Source organism: Oncorhynchus kisutch, linkage group LG13 (assembly GCF_002021735.2).
Source record: "Oncorhynchus kisutch isolate 150728-3 linkage group LG13, Okis_V2, whole genome shotgun sequence".
Classification (NCBI taxonomy): Eukaryota; Metazoa; Chordata; class Actinopteri; order Salmoniformes; family Salmonidae; genus Oncorhynchus; species Oncorhynchus kisutch.
In genome coordinates, this window is record NC_034186.2 from 31,421,807 (window position 1) to 31,445,904 (window position 24,098).

Consider the following 24,098-nt stretch of genomic DNA (forward strand, 5'->3'; position numbering starts at 1 on the left):
TCCTCCCTGACTCTTGTGACTTTCCTAATGTAAGTCCCCTCCTTATCTGCAGTGCTGTGACAGGCCCATTGAGGTCTGTGATGATGGTAGTGTTAAGAGGTTCATTACATGGAGACCTGCTCAGTAAGAAACTCTCAAAGCTCTCCTCTTATCACCACTCCACTCTGCTTATATGGCACTAAGGAGATGGGGCAGAGCCATTGGTAAAGACTAGATATCCATAACAAAATATCTGCTTTTCAAACTTAAACAAGAAATGGAAATTCATGTTTTTCAAGGCTAACTGACAGTGCTGAGTGTATTTGTTTAACAATGAAAAGTGTAGTTTGACTCATTGACTCAGCCATCTGTGGTTGCTTTTTTGATTCCTTATCCTGTATCTTGAGTGTTGCAATATCATATGTCAGTGTATAAGCCTGGAAAGCACTGTCTTTCCAATGCTTAACCAAAATAAAGTGAGCAAATAACTCAATGATGCTGCAGGAGAATTTGCCTCTACAGCATATTTCTATTGTTTTAAAAGGTTGTATTTCACTCCCTCCTGTTTCCATGTATCCGGATGTGTGGAGATTACAGCGCCCCCTGCTGATCTTTAGCGGCACCTGCTGGTCAGCATGTGCCACTGCAGCTGTGTGCTGTCCTCTGGGGGCTGGGAACCTGTGGTGCTGTTTGGCTGAACGCTCGGCTGGGCAGAGGCATGCAGGCAGATAGACAGAGAGTTGCAGGCAGGGGAGTGCTTTGGCTGAGGAGGCAGCAGGGATCCTAGGCACTCCCTATACACTGCACTAAGATAAACGGTAGATCTTCTCTAAGCTGCAAGCCTGGTGGAAATTGCACTGATGAAGCGCAATGGCAAATTAGCATAAAACATATATGTACAAGAGCATTATTTTTTAATCCCACACAGATTTCTGTTGTGAGGTGGCTGTTATTTCAAGGTTGTTGGTTTTAATGTGAAGGGGCTTTGTGTGCATGCTACGTTTACTCCGTAAGTCCTCTCTGAATGAAGCGCTCCCTGTGCTCGCCCACGGCACTATGTGGGCACTGCTCCATTGTTGTGCATCAAGAGCCATGTCGCGTCGGGTCGAGGCCAAGGTGGAATTTATAACTGATGGAATTTCACACCCAAGTGAGCGCTGGGCCTGGTGAGCACTCACATTTACAACCAATGCCCCGGCGGCTCTGCCGAGACTCCTGAATGGCAAAGTCATTTGTCTCTGTGAAGGGCAAAGAGAGAAAGCGAGGGAACTATCTTTTTTTCTTCTCCTTTAAACACAGAATAATACTTTATGTTTACGCACACCCCCTCACACCAGCAACCCATGTTTTCCAAAGCCCTTAGAATCGTAATTGGAATTAAAGAGAGGAAAAGGTACGCAGCCCATTTCCAATTAGCATTTTCTCTGCTCAGGAGACGCTCAGGGGGATCAATAGGATATTAAGTTTGTGTACATAGAAATAAGGCACACAATTACTTCCAGCCATTAGCAACACTAAACATGTGGAGAAATGTCGACCTCCGATGGCTGCCTGACCTGTGTTTTGTGACAATCATTTGCCAGTTTTCAAGCTTTACTGAAGTGCATTGGTACAGTTTGCTTCTATTGAGCAAAATAGTATTTGGCCCAGACAAACAGTGGTGATCAACACAATAAGGCTCATGTGGAGTTCTGCTAACAGGTCTGGCTTCCTCTCAGCAGTGGCTATGAACATCTTAAGACCATCTTTCCAAACATAGTGATCATTTGTGGTCAAGCTGCAGAGTAACGTATGTTATCACTGAGTGGCTCTCTGATAACTGCTCTCAGGCTAAAGTTGCACAGCCCTCCAGCATCTCACAACCCTCACAACATTAGCCACAGTCCCCTCTTATCACCCCCGGAACCCTCAAATCTCCCCAGGCCTGGGGCTATCCTATGGAGACCAAAGCAAGAGCCATAATGTATTAGGTCATGCTTGTTTTTACAGACCGTGATATATGTATATATAATTCAAAGAGTGTGCTGAATAATCCATGCTCTTACTTAATGATTCATGTGCGGGGCTGAGAGTGAGAGGGACGTTTTTGTGGGTTGACTTGGGTACCAGTGATACCCCCTCCTCCATACCGGCCAAGGTGTCAATCCATCCTCTTCTCCATTGTGCTTGGCGTTTCTCTATCACTTATTCATCCAATGGATGCCCTGAAGATTCAAAATGCATTCCTCTGTGTGACCACTGGAATATATACATTTATCATCATCTAGTTAAATATAATCTGCATTATGGAATGTAATCATTTATATTGAATAAGAGACAAAGCAAGTGAAGACAGGCTTGACCAGTATGTGGTAAAGTATGGTGTGTAACTACGTAGTGAGGTCGAGTGGTCCATTGTGAAGGCAGAACAGATCCAGGGATATAGGGGGACTTTTTCTGTGTTTCTGGTGAATACCAGCGCTCCATTCAGTAGGTAACCATGTTGATGGTAATGAAACTTGCCTGCTCTCTTTGGAAATGAGAGGCAGGGCCTGGTGTTTGGACAGCCCATCATGTAGTTGATAACGAGGGGAACATTGTGCTACATGAACAAAGGCTGCTGCTGTGCCAGAGCCCCCTGTCTCCCCGTTCCCCACGCAGAACAGAACAGAACAGAGCAGGCAGGAATAGAAATGAGCGTGACTCGCAGCAGGTGGAGGCAGATCAGCATTTTAAAAGAGCTTTTTGTCCAGCAGCACTGGTATTCATCCAAACGATTTTATTAGCCTGAATGCAATTCTTCCTAATTTCCCATACAGCCTGGTCCTTTCACAGAGAGAAAATAGCAGGCAGATTTGATTTATGGTGCATTAAGCTGGGCAGTCTATCATGAACATCATGTAGATTGTGAAAACATACCTCCAGCAAAATACCTCCAAATGGATCTGGAGGTCATTGTAGCATCTTTAGTGGGGAAAACTGCACATGGAATTGAATTTGCTGCATTACAAAGAGCCTGTCCTTACACAACATGGGTTAGAGCAGCCTCACGAGCACACACGTCACATCATTTCCAATGGGCCACAATGTCCCTTTTTAACAATGATAAATGTATATATACTGTATGTTCCTTATTACACCCGTGTGTAGTAGTCACTGAATGTTTTATCCACTTGATCCTGTTTTCTGGGTGATTATCCCTGTTTAGTTACCAATTCATTCTGACAGCGGTGCGCCCCTGTGCTGCCCTGTTGTCTGAATATGCATGCATCTAACCTGTGTGTGTTTCATCTCCAGCTCAACAGAATCCAGAGAAGGTGAAGAAGCTAGTTGTCCTCACAGCCCGTGTACACCCTGGGGAGTCGCCTGCATCCTTTATCTGCCAAGGTAGGTCTCTGTCTCCAACCTGGTGCTCTATACACATCCCTAATACTCATGTGTGCACACGGACACACAGCCCAGGTGGAGCATCTCACCAGCAGTTAATCAAGTTCTCGTAGAATTACAGGGAAAAAAGTGGCAAAGGAGCAGATTATTCAAAAAGAGCCTTGGCTTCCACTCATACCTCTCTTAACATGTCTGGCATTTGTCAGGCTGTTATTAAGATTAGCTCTCACCTGAAGAGCCTCTTATTTTGTCGACAAGTAACTGAACTCCTGGAGAGTTTCTCTCCTCAAAATCAAGGACATCTGATCTGTGAAGAAAGAGTGAGTTACAGTTAATGAGATGACGGTTGAAGAGGTTTTACATACAGCATGGACACAAGACTAACTTCTTAGAACAAAAGGTGCCATCTAGAACCTAAAAGGGTTATTTGGCTGTTCCCATAAGAGAACTCTGAAGAACCATTTTTGGCTCCAGGTAGAACCCCTTTGGTTCTAGGTAGAACCTTTTTGGGTTCCATGTAAAAACCCTTTCAATAGATGATTCTACATGGAACCCTGAGGGGTTCTACCTGGAACCAAAAGTGGTTCTACCTGGAATCAAAAAGGGTTATTCTATGGGGACAGCCAAATAATCATTTTGGAACCCTTTTTTCTAAGAGTGTATGTAAGACTATTATACTAGCCTGTTTGTAGCTTGGGTTTTGGTGACAAGGGTTAGGATTAGGGTCAGGGTTAGGGTTGAAGTCTGGGGTTACCTGGTCTTTACAGTTTGAGCTAATATCATAGTTTAAGTTAAAGATAAAGCTTGTCCTTGGATCTTCTTTACTTTTCCATTGACAATACAGCACAGGAAACTGTTAAAAGCTCCCAGTCTGTGGAGTAGTGTTTGGTCACCCCAGAGCCTTGAGAGCAGACAGCCCATGTAGCTCAATGTGACTTTAAGCTCCACAAAGGACCAGCCCCAGCTCCGACACGCAGATGTGCATGAAGTAATCTCAGGAAGTCTGAGTAATTAGATGGCACACTCTGTGGCCTGTACCTGTGTCCCACGCTCCATCTCTCCTCCTGCCTGCCACATTGACTCAATTAGAGAGCTTGTTATGCCTCCATTAATGGTAACGAGCAGGACAGAGTGGGGCGGGCGGCTGTAGTGGGATGGGGAGGGAGGGCTACAGGCTGGCTGTCGGCCCTCTTTGCTTCTTATTTACCTGTCAATTATCCTGCTTCAGTCTAGGGCTGTGGATGGCTTTCAGTAGCCGGTATGTATCTATCTCTCTCTGTCTCTCTCTTTCCAACTCTCTCACTCTCGCTGTCTCATCTGTGGCAGATAGCATTATCTCCCTCACTCAGTGGCTGAGGCCCTGTGGGCTAATTAGGTCCGCTGTCTGTTTTTATCCCACTGTCAGCTCCATTCCATTTCTATCGATTGTGGACGGATGTCTCAGATTTCCCCTCAGATTTATATAATGCCCTCTTTTTGTCCTTTTCTTTTTGTTACCCAAAACTCAATTAACTGGGGCCTTGAGTTTTCCTTTAAAGTCCATTTTACTGGGAGTGTGTGAAGGGGTGTGTGTGTGTGTGCGTGGTTGTCCATGCTTGCTTCTGGGTGTGAGTGAGAGAGAAGAGCTTTGAGCATGATGCTTTCCAGTTATAGAGTGAAATAACCCTGACAGTCTCTCTTGTGTATCTCCATGTTTTATTGTTTAGGAGTGATTGACTTCCTAGTCAGCCAGCACCCTGTGGCCCAAACCTTGCGTGACCATGTCATCTTTAAGATTGTACCCATGCTCAACCCTGACGGCGTCTACTTAGGCAACTACAGGTAAGCTCTACTATCAATATATAAAATCACCCGTTTCTTCATGGACTAAAAGAGCTGTTCAGTTGTTTTATGACATTTACTGCTGTAGTAATTTCCATCATGTTGCTTGAGGTCTACCTCTGAAAAGTTGTACATTTGATGGATTCTGATAGAGATATCTGACTAGGCTGCATCACGTTGCTAGAGCTAAGGAGAGATGATGTGTTTGGTAATGCCCACTGTGTAGGTCTCCTACCAGAGGATTGATAGATTCTGCTGTTACAGATATTAATTAAACCGAAGGCCATGTGTGGGTATATCTGGATGGGCAACCGCACCATCTCTGGAATATGACCTGCTGGCTTTCCGATTTTGCCATCTCTTTTCTCCTCTGTTGACAGTTCAGATCATTGTAATAGCTGCAGTAGTCAATTCCCCCTCTTATTCTCCAGTGCTTGTTGTCAATCAAATCGTGTGTGTAAAGCCAGACACACACACATTTACCAGTGGGGGATGTGTTAGAGTATTTGTGTCACAGACATATAAACCCACATCCACTCTCCCCTTACTCGTCTACATATATTTATTCCTTTCTATACCTATTTCTTGTGTAAGACACATCTTGCCTGTGCCATCTTGCCTGTTCTTGCCATGCGGTGTCTCATACACTCTGCTGAGCGTGTTTTCACAGGGTTTAGTTGTAGTGCTGCTGTTTCTGAGGCCATACGTTTCAGCCTCTGTTTAGCACTGAGGCACAGGCTCCATGGGCATCATTTCCACATCCCTCTCCATAATTGCCTTTTACTTAATGGGTTGGACATAAGGAATACAAATGTGCTGAGACTCTGGTGCTGCCAATAAAAGTGTTTGTGGCTGCCATCTAGTGGTCGCTTCCCTGCGCTGCACCCAGTCTGTCAATGGTACATCACATCTGTTCTAATGATGACAGGGGTTAAAAACATCTTGTTGCTGATTGTTGACCCTTAAAGGTTGTTTTCATCAACTCTGGAAAATGATGCGGTCGGCCTGGCTGAATGGTGATAAGCTCCATATTAATATGAAGTGAATAAGAGTGTCTCTCTCTGCCCCTCCCAGTGAGGCCTGATTGGCCTTTCTGTGGGCTCAGCAGCACACTGCATCTGGAGGGCGATCGAACAGATGCATGCAGGGATCAGAATCAATCAGTGCTGACCACAGATTAGTATTTCAGGCATGCCTGCTTGCACATTGGCATTGACACGCAGACACAGGCCCCCATGAAAGTCATGGATAGTGAGCAGCAGCAGCTCAATAGCCCAGCTACCCTCCTTCCACAGCCACTCTGGAATAGACGAGAGTTACTTTATTTTTCCAGAAGGAACTTCAGTTGTGGCATGTCATATAAGATAAAGATGTATAGTAAACATATACACGACATGACCAAAAGTATGTGGATACCAGCTCATCGAACATCTCATTCCAAATTCACTGGCATTGCAATGGCGTTAGTCCCCCCTTTGCTGTCATAACAGCCTCCACTCTTCTGGGAAGGCTTTCCACTAGATGTTGGAACATTGCTGCGGGGACTTGCTTCCATTCAGCCAAAAGAGCATTAGTGAGGTCGGGCACTGATGTTGGGCGATTAGGCCTGGCTCGCAGTCGGCGCTCCAATTCATCCCACAGGTGTTAGATGGGGATGAGGTCAGGACTCTGTGCAGGCCAGTCAAGTTCTTCCACACTGATCTCGGCAAACCATTTCTTTAGTTACCTCACTTTGTGCACAGGGGCATTGTCATGCTGAAAGAGAAAAGGGCCTTCCCCAAACTGTTCCCACAAAGTTGGAAGCACAGAAGCGTCTAGAATGTCATTGTATGCTGTAGCGTAAATGTTTCCTTTCACTGGAACTAAGGGGTCTAGCCCAAACCATGATAAACAGCAACAGACCATTATTCCTCCTCCACCAAACTTTACAGTTAGCACTATGCATTTGGACAGGTAACGTCTCCTGGCATTTGCCAAACCCAGATTCGTCCGTCGGACTGCCAGATGGTGAAGCGTGATTCATCACTCCAGAGAACTGCTCCAGAGTCCAATGGCAGCGAGCTTTACACCACTTCAACCAATGCTTGGCTTTGAGCATGGCGATCTTAGGCTTGTGTGCGGCTGCTCGGCCATGGAAACCCATTTCATGAAGCTCCCGATGAACAGTTATTTCGCTGATGTTGCTTCCAGAGGCAGTTTGGAACTCGGTAGTGAGTGTTGCAACCGAGGACAGACGATTTTTATGCACTACGCACTTCAGCACTCTGCGGTCCAGTTCTGTGAGCTTGTGTGGCCTACCACTTCGCTGCTGAGCCGTTGTTGCTTCTAGACGCTTCCACTTCACCTTAACAGCACTTACAGTTGACCGGGGCAGCTCTAGCAGGGCAAACATTTGACTAACTGACTTGATGGAAAGGTGGCATCGTATAAACGGTGCCACGTTGAAAGTCACTGAGCTCTCTCTACAATATTCTGACTCGTAAGGGAGCCAAACCAGGCAACTACACTAAATGTTAAGACAGGCTCAATAAAACATCTGCAACCTGCAACGTCTGACTAGAGGTACTGGCTTTAGCTGCTCTTTGACTGCAGTAGAATTACTTTCTAGTGAAATACATTGGATCTTAGATCTCCGATAGGGAAGCTAAAGCTAATTGATTGTTCATATAAAATAAAGATCTGTGTTTCTTGGGAAGGTTTGATTATTGATTTAATTGATTAGATATAAACACATGCTCCCACAGCATCAGTAGTAATTGTAGGTATCTGCAAATGTTCAACTCACGTGTGTGTGTTCATTCCCAGGTGTTCTCTGATGGGCTTTGACCTTAACCGTCACTGGCAGGAGCCATCCCCCTGGGCCCACCCCACCCTCCACGCCGTCAAGCAGCTCATCGTCCAGCTCAGTCAAGACCCAGTGAGTCCCAATCTCCAGCCCGCGACCAACACCTGTATTACACACTTCGTACTGTAGTTACTGTGTGGGCTGTCTATTCCTCACCCTGCAGCACACAACATGCAACACAGTATCAGAGTCAAGAATATGCTCAAATTCCACGGATACTAGCTATATAAAACACCTGAGTTGAGGTTTGAACACTGTTCTGAATCTAAACTCTGTTTCCAGTTGACTTAGTTCAGAAGGTTATGCACTTGTGGTTGAGAACTATAGAAAGGTGTGCTGTAGGATTGATACTCAGCAGCTCTCTGCAAAGTGTAGGTCTCTGTGACATTAGATTGTACTGAGGGGCCAGTGTCTGTAGTGTACTCTATATTCAGCTTGCACTTTCTTTGTTAGAGGAACGGGCCCTTGTGTTTTTTTGCCTTCGTGTTAATTATAAGTGGAAACGCAGGTTGTTAGATTACTGAAGGTCAGAGTCTGTCCTGGGAATCGTCTGCCCTTTCTTACACTTTCTAATCCTGATAAGACCAGGGTGTTCTGCTGAGCAAAGGGGCACGGCTCTCAGCTTAACCTTTTCCCCCAGCGCTGACATGCTGATCGATGGGCTCCTTCACGGCAGAGTGATCCACTCATGTCCCTCACACTTCTGCAAACTACACACTCCCATCCAAACACACACCACACATAGGTACTCTCGCTCTCTCACTCTCTTACACACACACACACACACACACACACACACAAACACACACACACACACACACACACACACACACACACACACACACACACACACACACACACACACACACACACACACACACACACACACACACACACACACACACACACACACACTTGCATTCAGTGTCATACGCATACATTGTTTTCCCTCACAGTCCCACTCTAATGCACTCCAACTCCCATAGAGAACATGCACATGTAGGTTAGTGCAGAACCAAGGTCTGAGGGAGAGAACCTCTGTCTGCCTGCCCACATGTGTAATTATGATTCCACTGGCTGATCCAGTGGCTGGAAGGAGAACTCTTGTTAAGCTCTCCACCTCTCCACCACCTCACAGTCTCTGAACCCCCCAGCACCCTCAGCACTACATTCACCCATACAGTGCAATCCCAAGCAGGGCCATGTCCCCACATCTCATCAGCCCCACTCTCTCCATCCCATCCTCTGGCCTGGCTCTGGCCGACTGGCCCTGTCAGAGGAGAGACCTGGGCCGCCTCTCTCCAGCTAATCACATCAGACACAGCACTCAGATTTGGGGCTCCCAGATGCCAATCCCAGTGCCAGCTCTATGGCCAGGGGCCTGGCCCTCCATCCACTGCTGTCTCACACTGTGCACATCCACTAATGAGGTTACAAGGTCACGGTCTGAGGACAACAGGAGGAGATCAGTGCCGGGCTAACATGCTACTCTTTATTTGTCCGCTTCCCTCTAGCTGGCAGATGGTTGCAGACACAGAGGATTTCAAGCTGTCAACGGCCATTTGACTCTTGAAGAATGTCAAACCAAAGCCATTTCTCTAGCTTTAGGAAAGGGCTCAGTGACAGTCAGACTGCAACAACATTTATTTAATCCCTTTTAGTAATATACACGTTTAGTTTTTTATCTTTGAAAATCTGTGATTGAATCTGTCTTTCATTCAAGAAAGATCCCTCCTTTTTGATAATCTCTAAAAATCCATCTAAGCCTGATTGACAAAGATTTATTTTCATTAATTACAGATTTTAATTGCTTTTTAAAATACCTCAAAGCAGTCTAACACCTTATGTCCTTATTATAGCGCTGAATCCATCTGAATTTTAGGACATTGGAACATAATCTGTTCCCAAGCTCCTTGGTGTTTGTTTTAAAAAAAGGAAGAGTGAAGAAACAAATGAACTCATCTCCCACCTAAAGCAATGCTTTTCCAGACCATTTATCAAAGGAAAATAAGATTTATTTTTGATTGGCTGATTACTCAGAACATTCATCATAGTGAACGTATCCTCAGCAATCTGACAGCCCCATTTTGGATAATTTGTTAAGGATGACAAAAGGGCCAGTATTGCCATGGTTCATTTCTGACCTTTTTAATATTAGAAAATTAATTTTCTATCTGAAACAAATGTATTAGGTGCGGTCATACCGGTTAGATGAATATTGCACCTTGAAAATCCCCCCTCCTCCTCCTGGCTGTACTCTCTCTTTTCCTTTATTTCTGTGGGGAGCCATTGTCTGCTGTATTCAGGGCGCTTGAGGAAACGGCTCTTTCTGTCTGTCTGTCTGTCTGTCTGTCTGTCTGTCTGTCTGTCTGTCTGTCTGTCTGTCTGTCTGTCTGTTGAGATGTCCTCTGGTGTCATCGGACCATTTCTTATCCATTTCTGAGATTTACGGGCAATTTGTCTCCATCATTACTCCCCCTTTTCAATTCCTCAACCACTTCTCCTCCAGTTTGAGGCAGAACTGTCTGGCTCTCACAGGCAAAAAACAAGAAAATGACAACGCGGAGGAACCCATTTGGGGTGTCTTTCTGGTGTGTGCAGTTTGTACTCAAGATGCTTTGGTGACACAATGGGAGCATAGATCCACCAAACAGACCCAGGGTGTGTGAATTGTTGGGAGGTTGGTAGATGGAGTAACAGACTGTGACTGTGGCCAGCTCTTTGACTGACGTTGGTTCAATTACTTGAATTCCATTTAGTGAGTTTTTTGTGCCCAACGCCCTGTTTCTCTAGAGAGAAATCATCTCATTCACGAGAGAAATCGGAGAAATCAAGTCAATAATTATGTGGGACGCTGGGCTGAAGGGAGTTATAGTTTTCAACCTAGTTCAGGGCAGAAAGTGGTATTTAACTATAATGACCATAATCCATTGCACCAGTTTTTTCCAGCTCAGAGACGATCAGAGAGGAAGAGGCGAAACAAGATGTTTTACTCTTGCCAAAATCTGTCCAAAATAACACAATGCGTTTCTATGGATTTATTTTGGAGCTAACCTTGTCGCCTTGCCTTCCAGTGTTTGAGACAACGACTCTCATTGTTAGGGCATAGACATTAGCATCTTGTCATTATATACAGATCTCTGGACGGATACACTTCACGTTAGGTTAGATACACACAGACTGGATAGACCGCACGAGAGAGGAATGCACACAACACAACTAGGAGAAGGACAGAGACAGTTTGTGAAATTATACCTTATCTACTTTGAATAACTAGTCAAATTATTTTTTAGTCAGACAGCTCTGCAGCATACTTAGGCAGGCAAGCTAAATAGGATGACTAAAGACAGTAAAGTATGGCGTGGCTGGTTGACTGCTACTGCTTGAGCAGAGATGAGATGATTACTTTATATAATAAAGTAATCAAATAAAAACTAAGTAAAATACACAACTGAAATATTTTATTATTTCATAGTCATTTCCTATTTTTCTGTTGATGTCTACCCAATGTGCACCTGACAGGGACAATGGAATATTTTCAATTAAAAATCTCAAAAATAATTGTAACATCATTATTTCATAATGCACTTCATGTATAAAAAAAAGAAGAAGAATAGAAACCGAAATCGAAAACCGTGATTATTTATTGATACTCGAACCGAACCGACCTCATAAAGCTCTAATCTCTCAGCACTATTCCAGACAGATGCAGCTGCTTATGAAGCGCTAACAGCCACAGAGTGCTGTCTGAGTGCCCGTTTAGCTTGATTACATGTCACCTCTGTGTTAAAAAGGGCCAAATATGTCCATCAATTAGTCTGTGGCAGAGAGAGAATGAGGGGCTTACGGGCTTGAACACTACCGCGTCTGCTCTCTCTCTGCAGCACATCTGGACTCACCCACCGCTCCGACCACACTGCATCACTCATTTCTCTGCTCTCTCTCTGCAGCACATCTGGACTCACCCACCGCTCCGACCACACTGCATCACTCATTTCTCTGCTCTCTCTCTGCAGCACATCTGGACTCACCCATCGCTCTGACCACACTGCATCGCTCATTTCTCTGCTCTTTCTCTGCAGCACATCTGGACTCACCCATCGCTCCGACCACACTGCATCGCTCATTTCTCTGCTCTTTCTCTGCAGCACATCTGGACTCACCCATCGCTCCGACCACACTGCATCACTCATTTCTCTGCTCTCTCTCTGCAGCACATCTGGACTCACCCATCGCTCCGACCACACTGCTTCACTCATTTCTCTGCTCTCCAGTCATACAGGCATACTTATAGACTTTATCAAATTAAATCAAGGTTTATTTGTCACGTATACAGATTTACAGGTGTTATAGCAGGTGCAGCGAAATGCTTATTTAACTAGCTCAGACAGTGCAGTAGTATGTCTCACAAATACAATACAAATGCAGAAAAAAAGTATCAAGACAAGAAACCAAGAAATTACAGAACGAGTCCAATTAACAATCCAGAGTAGATATATTATAGTGATCATGTGTCAGAATTGAAAATATAAATAAGTGCTGTGTATAGACAATAGGTAAATTATTCTGCATTGATAAACACTACTTGCCCTGGATGATGGAGTACCATTTTAGCATGTTCAGCTATATGGTAATAATGTTAACAGAGAGCAAAAGTTAGCAAATGCTAAATGCTTTGTGAGAGAATCAGCTAGTCTGTAATCCTGCTTAAATCAGCAGCATTTTTTCTGTGTTAAGATAAGCGAACCGTTTATGGCCCTTATAGGCCCAGACTAATTCATATGCAGCAGATAAGTACTTGTCGGACAAAATTCATTTGACCTTCCGCTTTAAACTAAACTGCAGCAACACCAGTTCAGATGAAGTTGAGCCCGAGTCCTTCTATTGAGTTGTAGGGAGCTCCTGCCGGAACAATCCGTTCTCTGCATCTTTCTCTGAGAGGTTTAATTTGTAATACCTCTACACTCAGATTGTCTTTTGACTTTCATTCTCTACATTTCTTAATTGTCTCTAATTGCTTAATTACAATTTCATATGAACAATTCTCTAGGTCAAGGTGGGTTGTTAATGAAACAATCAATCACTGCTTCAGCCTCACAGTCCTGTCTGCCTGTGATTGACAGCGCATTAGGAGGCTGTTATGCTGGCTCTCAGTTGACATTGTGGGCTGGATTGCACTTCACTGTATCATTGTACTTCCATTGTCCTTGACATTTTAGGGGGAATCACCATAGTGACGTTTTGTTTGGAGACTAAGAGATTCTGTTGGAGATTCACTTTGGCTTCCCAGATTGAACCTTTTATATAATTCCAGAGAAAACTTCTGGAGCACGGCCATTTAAGTGACCCAACGCTGTGCGACCATTTCACTTTGATTCTTAATTACATTGTTAACAGAAGAAAAAAAAGCGGGTGTGCCAATCCAACTCCATCATTGCAGGACCTCTGCGCCAGCTGAAATTGCACCATTACATACAGTACCCCATCATTCGAGCTGTGCTTTAACAAGGGGTGGTTCCCAACAACCTCCTCCCCTTTAGCTTGGCGAGCGCTGCCGATTAGAGGGCTTTCTGCCTCTATTAGACCCTGGGAACTCCTTCAACTGCGTGATGGAGCTGCCTTAATGGCGGCTGCGTTTTGCTTTCTTTTTCTATTTTTTTGTTGTTGTTTCCCCTTCTTCCGCTTGGGCTCCATCCATCAGGCTGCCAGAGCCTGCTGCCGGCCCACTCCCAGCCACAATATTTCACAGCTAGCCATCAGAGCAGCTGACAGCACCGCGCTTGCCAGGAAATTGCTTTGGCTGTGAGCAGAATTTCAAGCATCGCGTCGCCCTCTCCACCCTCCACCCTCCTCTTCTCCCTCTCCATCCCTCCCCACTCCCTGACGACCCCTGGGAACTGAGGTGCGCTCTGGAATGTGTAACAAGAGTAGGAGAGATGGGGAGGGGAAGGAGGCTGTGCTGAGCTGGGCTGGAGAGTGAGGGGTCAAGGGGAATGATAGTGAGAGAGGGCCCATTACACCTGATTCGCTGTGTCCAGGGCTAGAGAGAGAGCAAGAGCAAGCCTGAGCTTTATACACTGGCCACAGTAGCATGTGATTGGCCTTGAATCCTATTCTACAATTCAACTGGATAAAATGTAACTGAACTGTTATTCCCCACTGTGTCACCCCTGCTATACAGCCTTGTCAACTGATAGAGATTTTCAGAAGACTGTCCCTAGAGAGAATGCCTATCACCATATTGCACTGTTAAAGCCAAACTTTTGAAATAAAGCTTGGATTAATGATTTAGGGAGTGTGTTATTTTTGTAAAAATGTTTATTAGGGGGTAGATCAGCTTTAATAATACACAATAACCCCTAATGACAAAGCAAAAACAGGTTTTTAGAAATGTTTGCTAAATGTATTAAAGATTAAAACAGAAATACCTTATTTACATAAGTGTTCAGACCCTTTGCTATGAGACTCGAAATTGAGCTCAGGTGCATCCTGTTTCCTTTGATCATCCTTGAGATGTTTCTACAACTTGATTGGAGTCCACCTGCGGTAAATTCAATTGATTGGACATGATTTGGAAAGGCACATACCTATATATAAGAATATATAAGAAGTGACTAAGAACCCGATGGTCACTGACAGAGCTCCAGAGTTCTTCAATGGAGATGGGAGAGAGAGCCTTCCAGAAGGACAACCATCTCTGCAGCATTCCACCAATCAGACCGTTATGGTAAATTGGCCAGACGGCAGCCACTCCTCAGTAAAAGGCACATGGCAGCCCACTTGGAGTTTGCCAAAAGGCACCTAAAGGACTATCAGATCATGAGAAACAAGGTTATTTGGTCTGATGAACCAAGATTGAACTCTTTGCCTGAATGCCAAGTGTCACATCTGGAGGAAACCTGACACCATCCGTATGTTGAAGCATGGTGGTGGCAGCGGCATCATGCTGTGGGGATGTTTTTCAGCGGCAGGGACTGGGTGACTAGTCAGGATTGAGGGAAAGATGAATGGCACAAAGTACAGAGAGATCCTTGATAAAAACCTGCTCCAGAGCACTGAGGACCTCAGAGTGAGGTGAAGGTTCACCTTCCAACAGGACAACGGCCAAGACAATGTAGGAGTGGCTTCAGGACAAGTCTCTGTGGCCCAGTGGCCCAGCCAGAGCCCAGACTTGAACCCGATAGAACATCTCTGGAGAGATCTGAAAATAGCTGTGTAGCAACGCTCACCATCCAACCTGACAGAGCTTGAGAGGATCTGCAGAGAAGAATGGGAGAAACTTGCTTGTAGCGTCATACCCAAGAAGACTCGATCGAGGCTGTAATCGTTGCCAAAGGTGCTTCAACAAAGTACTGAGTAATGGTCTGAATAGCTATGTAAGTACGGTATTTCTGTTATTGTATTTTTTATAATTTTGCAAACATTTCTAAGAACCTGTTTTCGCTTTGTCGTTATGGGCTATTGTTTGTAGATTGATGAGGGGGGGGAAATGATTGAATCCATTTTGGAACGAGGCTGTTAATGTAACAAAATGTGGAAAACGTCAAAGCAACTGAATACTTTCCGAATGCACTGTATGTCCTATTTGCTGTGTTTTTATCCCTACTGTGTTGAGAACTTTTGTGTCCCAGTTCCTTTTAAACTCATCAAAAAAAGAAACGTCCTCTCACTGTCAACTGCGTTTATTTTCAGCAAACTTAACATGTGTAAATATTTGTATGAACATAAGATTCAACAACTGAGACATAAACTGAACAAGTTTCACAGACATGTGACTAACATAAATTGAATAATGTGTCCCTGAACAAAGGGGGCGTCAAAATCAAAAGTAACAGTTAGTATCTGGTGTGGCCACCAGCTTCATTAAGTACTGCAGTGCATCTCCTCCTCATGGACTGCACCAGATTTGCCAGTTCTTGCTGTGAGATGTTACCCCACTCTTCCACCAACACACCTGCAAGTTCCCAGACATTTCTGGGGGGAATGGCCCTAGCCCTCACCCTCCGATCCAACAGGTCCCAGACGTGCTCAATGGGATTGAGATCCAGGCTCTTCGCTGGCCATGGCAGAACACTGACATTCCTGTCTTGCAGGAAATCATGCACAGAACGAGCAGTATGGCTGGTGTCATTGTCATGCTGGAGGGTCATGTCAGGATGAGCCTGCAAGAAGGGTAGCACATGAGGGAGGAGGATGTCTTCCCTGTATCGCCCAGCGTTGAGATTGCCTGCAATGACAGCAAGCTCAGTCCGATGATGCTGTGACACACTGCCTCACACCATGACGGACCCTCCACCTCTGGAGCGGGATCGATTTGGAGTACAGGCCTCGGAGTAATGCTCATTCCTTTGACAAGAAACGCGAATCCGACCATCACCCCTGGTGAGACAAAACCGTGACTCATCAGTGAAGAGCACTTTCTGCCAGTCCTGTCTGGTCCAGTGACGGTGGGTTTGTGCCCATAGGCAACGTTGTTGATGGTGATGTCTGGTGAGGACCTGCCTTACAACAAATCTACAAGCCTTCAGTCCAGCCTCGCTCAGCCTATTGTGGACAATCTGAGCACTGATGGAGGGATTGTACATTCCTGGTGTAACTCGGGCAGTTGTTGTTGCCATACTGTACCTGTCCCGCAGGTGTGATGTTCGGATGTACCGATCCTGTGCAGGTGTTGTTACACGTGGTCTGCCACTGCGAGGATGATCAGCTGTCATTCCTGTCTCCCTGTAGTGCTGTGTTAGGCGTCTCACAGGACGGACATTGCAATTTATTGCCCTGGCCACATCTGCAGTCCTCATGCCTCCTTGCAGCATGCCTAAGGCACGTTCACGCAGATGAGCAGGGACCCTGGGCATCTTTCTTTTGGTGTATTTCAGAGTCAGTAGAAAGGCCTCTTTAGTGTCCTAAGTTTTCAGAACTGTGACCTTAATTACCTACCATCTGTAAGCTGTTAGTGTCTTAACGATCGTTCCACAGGTGCATGTTCATTAATTGTTTATGGTTCATTGAACAAGCATGGGAAACAGTGTTAAAACCCTTTACAATGAAGATCTGTGAAGTTATTTGTATTTTTTCCTTTGAAAGACAGGGTCCTGAAAAAGGGACGTTTCTTTTTTTGCTGAGTTTATTTTAAGATGTATTATTTATCTAATTAACCTTTCTTCTAATGCTGTCTTATCTATTTATAAATAGAAAGTTGAATATGAATTATTTTACAACATTCTCTATCTTGAATGGTATAGTGTAGTTGTAGTTTACTTCTTTATCAATTGTTGTATTTTATTTGGATATACATTGTGTTATTACAATCCCTATCATTCATAGTATTGGGTGTTCCATTATTCTAATGGAATAATCCATTATTCTAATCCTCTATGGGAAATGTGTAATATTTAGAATAGCCATGTAGTCTTGGTGTCTCCGAACATTTGGTTATCAATATACAGTTTATCGACTACAAGAGCTACACGTTTCTCTTTTAATCTATTCTCCTTGAAGAGTGGTTACAGAACTTTGCACAGTTCTGCAATTTCCTTCGGGATCATATCATTCATGCCACTGGGTCTTTTACCCAGACTTTTAACCATTATTTTATCATTGAAGGATGCAAATTTGGGATGCATATTTCTGTCTGAAAAGGTGTACCCGTTCGGGTTGGATTTTATCGACAGCATCGCCTGAAATTCTTTCACCACACTTTCAGGACTTCGCCTGTGTTTTCTTTTGATGCCAGTACCAGATTTTCTCTCAAAGATCTAGTCTGTATGTCAAACAGTGGCGACCCGTCATTCAGGGCAGGTGGGGCATTAGCTCAGTATTCTGTCAGTCATAGGGATTTGCGCAATCGTCAAGCTTCAGTCCTTCAGTAAATGGTAGACATCCAACATTTCAGCCCCATGAGATAGTTATATTACAAGTGCCCTTCCAAGAAGGCTCAAGGTCATTGGCCACAGAAATCACGTTATATGTACAGTAGTTTTGATTGGACTGATCATTTCAACATCTTACTTTCACAATCTTAGCTAGCAGTCATCATTATGAATCAAGTCTACTGGCAAATAGTTTTTAATCCTTGTCATATGAAGAGAAAATCTAGATAAAACGTATCGGTGCTCATCGGCCATTGGACATAAACATTACACAAGTTGTAAATCGCAAAATCGCAAATTCAACAATGAGTTGTTTGGAAGGAATCGGTGACAGTGGCTAACCACAAGCATTGCAACTGGGAAGTCACACTGGGAAAATAGGTTTTGAACGGTCATACAACTCGGAATTGTAAGTCTTTTTCTTTGATGACAAAATTTGCCAAGGACGGACCGCCGCGCACAACAAGGTCCAAAAATGTTTTATATGCTACTGCATGAATTATGTAATATGCCAGGGAGACATGTTCAGCCATATCAGCTGTGTGTGTGTGTGTGTGTGTACCTTGTAACCTAGGATGGGTCCGAAATGCCCCTGTGCACAAAGTGAGGTCCATACAGAAATGGTTTGTCGAAATCTGTGTGGAAGAACTTGACTGGCCTGCACAGAGTCCTGACCTCAACTCCATTGAACACCTTTGGGATGAATTGGAGCGCTGACTGCGAGCCAGGCATAATCACCCAACATCAGTGCCCAACCTCACTAATGCTCTTGTGGCTGAATAGAAGCAAGTCCCCGCAGCAATGTTCCAACATCTAGTGGAAAGCCAGAAGAGTGGAGGCTATTATAGCAGCAAAGGGGGGACAAACTCCATATTAATGCCCATGATTTTGGATGAGCAGGTGTCCCTATACTTCTTGTCATGTAGTGTATGTGTGTGACAGCTGGTTCTCATAGTGTTTTCCTCTCAGCTCCTCAGCCTGCTGTGTGGGAAGCAGTGTAGCTACAGTAACTGATAGTCTGAATAAAGCCTGATTGTGTGTGGGCTACTGTATTGTAGTGCAGCTGTATCTGGAAGGCTCTCCCCAGCAAGTCTCCACATCTCATCTGTGTGGGGCCACCAAGCCAGTCTCCTGGGCTCTCCTCTCCTCAGCTCTGTCCCTGGGCTCTACAGGGGATAAAATATGACTAGTATCATCATTCTTCCCTCCCTCTCTCTCTCACTGTCGCTGTGGGAGGTTTGCTAGCTCTTCTGTGATTCTCCTCTGGTGCTCTGCCACCTCGGAGAGTCATCTTTCACTAGGAAGATGCCCTCCACAGCCAAACAAGGCATTTGTGTGACACAGCTTGGTTGTTGTTGTTCCCAATGTTTTTGTAGAATACATGATGTGGGCATTTGAAAAATATGTAGCCAAGGAGTCTTAGTCAAATCAAGATCTTTACATTTTGATAGAAATGGCAATGGCTATGAAATTTGTAAATGGTGTATATTCGGCAGTTTTGTGACACCCCTGCCCTGTGCCCCTTTCTCTCTCTGTGTGTGTGGTGTGTGTGTGTGTGTCTGTGTGTGTGTGTCATGTATTCATAAGGTAGGGCTGGAGTTCTACATTGATGTTCATGCCCACTCCACCATGATGAATGGCTTCATGTACGGGAACGTGTTTGAGGAGGAGGAGAGAGTCCAGAGACAAGCCGTGTTCCCTCGCCTGCTCTGCCAAAACGCCCCAGACTTCTCCTTTGTAAGTCCATCACATCAACTGTACCAGGGACAACTTTAGGGCCCAGAGTTGTCCCTGGTCAGGCCATATCAATCCTAACCATACTCATCTCACATATGTTCCACAGGAAATACAACCCACATATTAGCAGGTGCTAGTTGGCTATGCTACAGTAGTTACTGTATCACCCACAGGGTTAACTGAGATCTATCGTACAGCTGGGTATGGAAGCTATATTTTAAAATTCTGTGTTCCCTTTCACCTCTCAGCCACATTGACCTTCAGCGCTCAGCCAATGTGACATTTTGTGTCAGTGCCAGTTACATATAGCCAGAAGAATAACCTTTTTTGTGCAGTGACACATTCACAACTCTCATAGAACTTTCTTCACCAGTATACAAGGAAAATCTTTCAACAGCCAAAATGACTTTAGCCAACCAGCATACATAAAGAATGTCACAGATTGTCCACCACTTATTTATTTTGCTGGCTCAATAAAGAGCTAACCTTTTGTTGTGAGTGTATACAGACGTGTGTGCCTGCATGTGTAAAATAAAATGTTATTTGTCACATGCTTCGTAAACAACAGGTGTAGACTAACAGTGAAATGCTTACTGATGGGCCCTTCCCAACAATACAGAGAGAAAAAAAGAATAATAATAGAATAATAGAAAAATAATAACACAAGTAAAAATACAGAATGAGTAACGATAATTTGGCTATATACATCGGGCACCAGTACCGAGGTGATGTGCAGGGGTACGAGGTAATTGAGGTAGATATGTACAAATACAGTCCCCATAATGACAAAGCAAAAACAGTTATTTAGAAATGTTTGCTGATTTTCAAAAAATGTCAAATTGAAATTATATTTACATAAGTATTCAGACCCTTTACTCAGTACTTTGTTGAAGCACCTTTGGCAGTGATTACAGCATAGATTATTCTTGGGTAGGACACTACAAGCTTGGCACACCTGTGTTTGGGGAGTTTCTCCCATTCTTCTCTGCAGATCCTCTCAAGCTCTGTCAGGTTGAATGGTGAGCGTTGTTGCACAGCTATTTTCAGGTCTCTCCAGAGATGTTCTATCGGGTTCAAGTCCGGGCTCTGGCTGGGCCACACAAGGACATTCAGAGACTTGTTCTGAAACACCTGTGTTGTCTTGGCCATGTGCCTAGGGTCGTTGTCCTGTTGGAAGGTGAACCTTCGCCCCAGTCTGAATACCTGAGCGCACTTAGCAAGTTTTAATCAAGGATCTCTCTGTACTTTGCTCCGTTCATCATTCACTCGATCCAGTCCCTGCCGCTAAAAATCCTCCCCACAGCATTATGCTGCCACCATAGGGATGGTATTGGCCAGGTGATGAGCAGTGCCTGGTTTCCTCCAGATGTGACGCTTGGAATTCATGCCAAAGAGTTCAATCTTGGTTTCATCAGACCAGAGAACCGTGTTTCTCATGGTCTGAGAGTCTTTAGGTGCCTTTTGGCAAACTCCAAGCAGGCTGTCATTTGTATTTTACTGAGGAGTGGCTTCCGTCTTTCCACTCTACCATAAAGGCCTGATTAGTGGAGTGCTGCAGAGATGGTTATCCTTCTGGAAGGTTCTCCCATCTCCACAGGGGAACTCTGGAGCTCTGTCAGAGTGACCATCAGGTTCTTTGTCATCTCCCTGACCAAGGCCCTTCTCCCCCGATGGCTTAGTTTGGCTGGGCAGCCAGTTCTAGGAAGAGTCTTGGTGGTTACAAATGTAATCTTGGGGACCTTCAATGCTGGTGACATTTTTTGGTTCCCTTTCCCAGATCTGTGCCTCAATGTTGTTTTTTTTGCTTTGTCATTATGGGGTATTGTGTGTAGATTGAGGATTTTTCTTTATTTAATCAATTTTAGAATAAGGTAACGTAACAAAATGTGGGAAACGGGGGTCAGATGTTTATTTTTTAATTTTTTATTTCACCTTTATTTAATTAACCAGGTAGGCAAGTTGAGAACAAGTTCTCATTTACAATTGCGACCTGGCCAAGATAAAGCAAAGCAGTTTGACACATACAACAACACAGAGTTAAACATGGAGTAAAACAAACACAGTCAATAATACAGTAGAAAAATAAGTCTATATATAATGTGAGCAAATGAGGCAAAAAAGGCACAAAAAAAACACAAAAAAAGGCCATGGTGGCAAAGTAAATACAATACAGCAAATAAAACACTGGAATGGTTGATTTGCAGTGGAAGAATGCAAGGTAGAGATAGGAATAGTGGGGTGCAAAGAAGCAAAATAAATAAATACAGTAGGGGGAGAGGTAGTTGTTTGGGCTAAATTATAGATGGGCTATGTAGAGGTGCAGTAATCTGTGAGCTGCTCTGACAGCTGGTGCTTAAAGCTAGTGAGGGAGATAAGTGTTTCCAGTTTCAGAGATTTTTGTAGTTCGTTCCAGTCATTGGCAGCAGAGAACTGGAAGGAGAGGCAGTCAAAGGAAGAATTGGTTTTGGGGGTGACCAGAGAGATATACCTGCTGGAGCGTGTGCTACAGCGAGTTGAGATAAGGGGGCACTTTACCTAGCAGGGTCTTGTAGATGACCTGGAGCCAGTGGGTTTGGCGACGAGTATGAAGCGAGGGCCAGCCAACGAGAGCGTACAGGTCGCAGTGGTGGGTAGTATATGGGGCTTTGGTGCTACGATGTGAGATAATAATAGTAATTTAAACAGGTTACCTTGGGCACAGGGACTATGGTGGTCTGCTTGAAACATGTAGGTATTACAGGCTGGGTCAGGGAGAGGTTGAAAATATCATGAAGACACTTGCCAGCTATTTAGCGCATGCGCTGAGTACGCATCCTGGTAATCCGTCTGGCCCCATAGCCTTGTGAATGTTAACCTGTTTAAAGGTCTTTCTCACATTGGCTACGGAGATCGAGATCAGAGTCATCCGGGACAGCTGGTAATCTCATGCACAGTTCAGTGTTGATTGCTTTGAAGCAAGCATAGAAGGAATTTAGCTCGTCTGGTAGGCTCACGTCACTGGGGAGCTTGTGGGTGGGTTTCCCTTTGTAATCTATGATAGTTTGCAAGCCCTGCCAAATCCGACGAGTTTCAGAGTATTAGGACTCAATCTTAGTCCTGTATTGACGTTTTGACTGTTTGATGGTTTGTCAGAGGTCGTAGGGGGATTTATTATAAGCATCCGGATTAGTGTCCCGGTCCTTGAAAGCAACAGTAGCTCTATCCTTTAGCTCGGTGCGGATGTTGCCTGGAATCCATGGCTTCTGGTTGGGATATGTGAGGACGGTCACTGTGAGGACGACGCCGTCGAAGCACTTATTAAATTAATGAAGCCGGTGACTGTGGTAAACTCCTCAATGTCATCGGTTGAATCCCAGAACATATTCCAGTCTGTGCTAGCAAAACAGTCCTGTAGTCTGCTTCATCTGACCGCTTCCATATTAAGTGCGTCACTGGTTCTTCCTTTTTGAGTTTTTACTTGTAAGTAGTAATCAGGAGGATAGAGTGGTCAGATGGTGGTCAGATTTGCCAAATGGACGGCAAGGGAGAGCTTTGTATGCATTTCTGTGTGTGGAGTAAAGGTGATCTAAAGGTGAGCTCAAGCCTCGGTGCTTGTGCACTGCTCCTGTACTCCACCTCCTTTCCAACTGCTCCACTAAAACCCGCTCCAAATTCGCTCCATTCATTAAAATCACAATTTAAATACCCATCTATTTTTGTGACTACCTGGACCTACCGATAGGTATTGAATTATTGAAACGAAACCATATGATTTGAATTATTTTTTTATTTTTTTATTTATTTGACCTTTATTTAACCAGGTAGGCAAGTTGAGAACAAGTTCTCATTTACAATTGCGACCTGGCCAAGATAAAGTAAAGCAGTTCGACAGATAAAACGACACAGAGTTACACATGGAGTAAAAACAAACATACAGTCAATAATGCAGTATAAACAAGTCTATATACAATGTGAGCAAATGAGGTGAGAAGGGAGGTAAAGGCAAAAAAGGCCATGATGGCAAAGTAAATACAATATAGCAAGTATAATACTGGAATGGTAGTTTTGCAATGGAAGAATGTGCAAAGTAGAAATAAAAAATAATGGGGTGCAAAGGAGCAAAATAAATAAATAAATACAAATTAAATACAGTTGGGAAAGAGGTAGTTGTTTGGGCTAAATTATAGGTGGGCTATGTACAGGTGCAGTAATCTGTGAGCTGCTCTGACAGTTGGTGCTTAAAGCTAGTGAGGGAGATAAGTGTTTCCAGTTTCAGAGATTTTTGTAGTTCGTTCCAGTCATTGGCAGCAGAGAACTGGAAGGAGAGGCGGCCAAAGAAAGAATTGGTTTTGGGGGTGACTAGAGAGATATACCTGCTGGAGCGTGTGCTACAGGTGGGAGATGCTATGGTGACCAGCGAGCTGAGATAAGGGGGGACTTTACCTAGCAGGGTCTTGTAGATGACATGGAGCCAGTGGGTTTTGCGACGAGTATGAAGCGAG

The 24,098-nt window shown here is 44.3% G+C and overlaps 1 protein-coding gene across 1 annotated transcript in view; it reads left to right on the forward strand.

Annotated features, from left to right (window-relative positions):
- agbl4 (AGBL carboxypeptidase 4) overlaps window positions 1-24,098 on the forward strand; it is a 407,773-nt gene that overhangs the window by 360,095 nt on the left and 23,580 nt on the right. Inside the window, exons 7-10 of the mRNA XM_020499111.2 lie at window positions 3,256-3,345; window positions 5,052-5,166; window positions 7,972-8,083; window positions 19,468-19,617. Of these exons, the coding sequence (XP_020354700.2) occupies window positions 3,256-3,345; window positions 5,052-5,166; window positions 7,972-8,083; window positions 19,468-19,617 (467 nt within the window). The remainder of the gene's footprint in view (window positions 1-3,255; window positions 3,346-5,051; window positions 5,167-7,971; window positions 8,084-19,467; window positions 19,618-24,098) is intronic.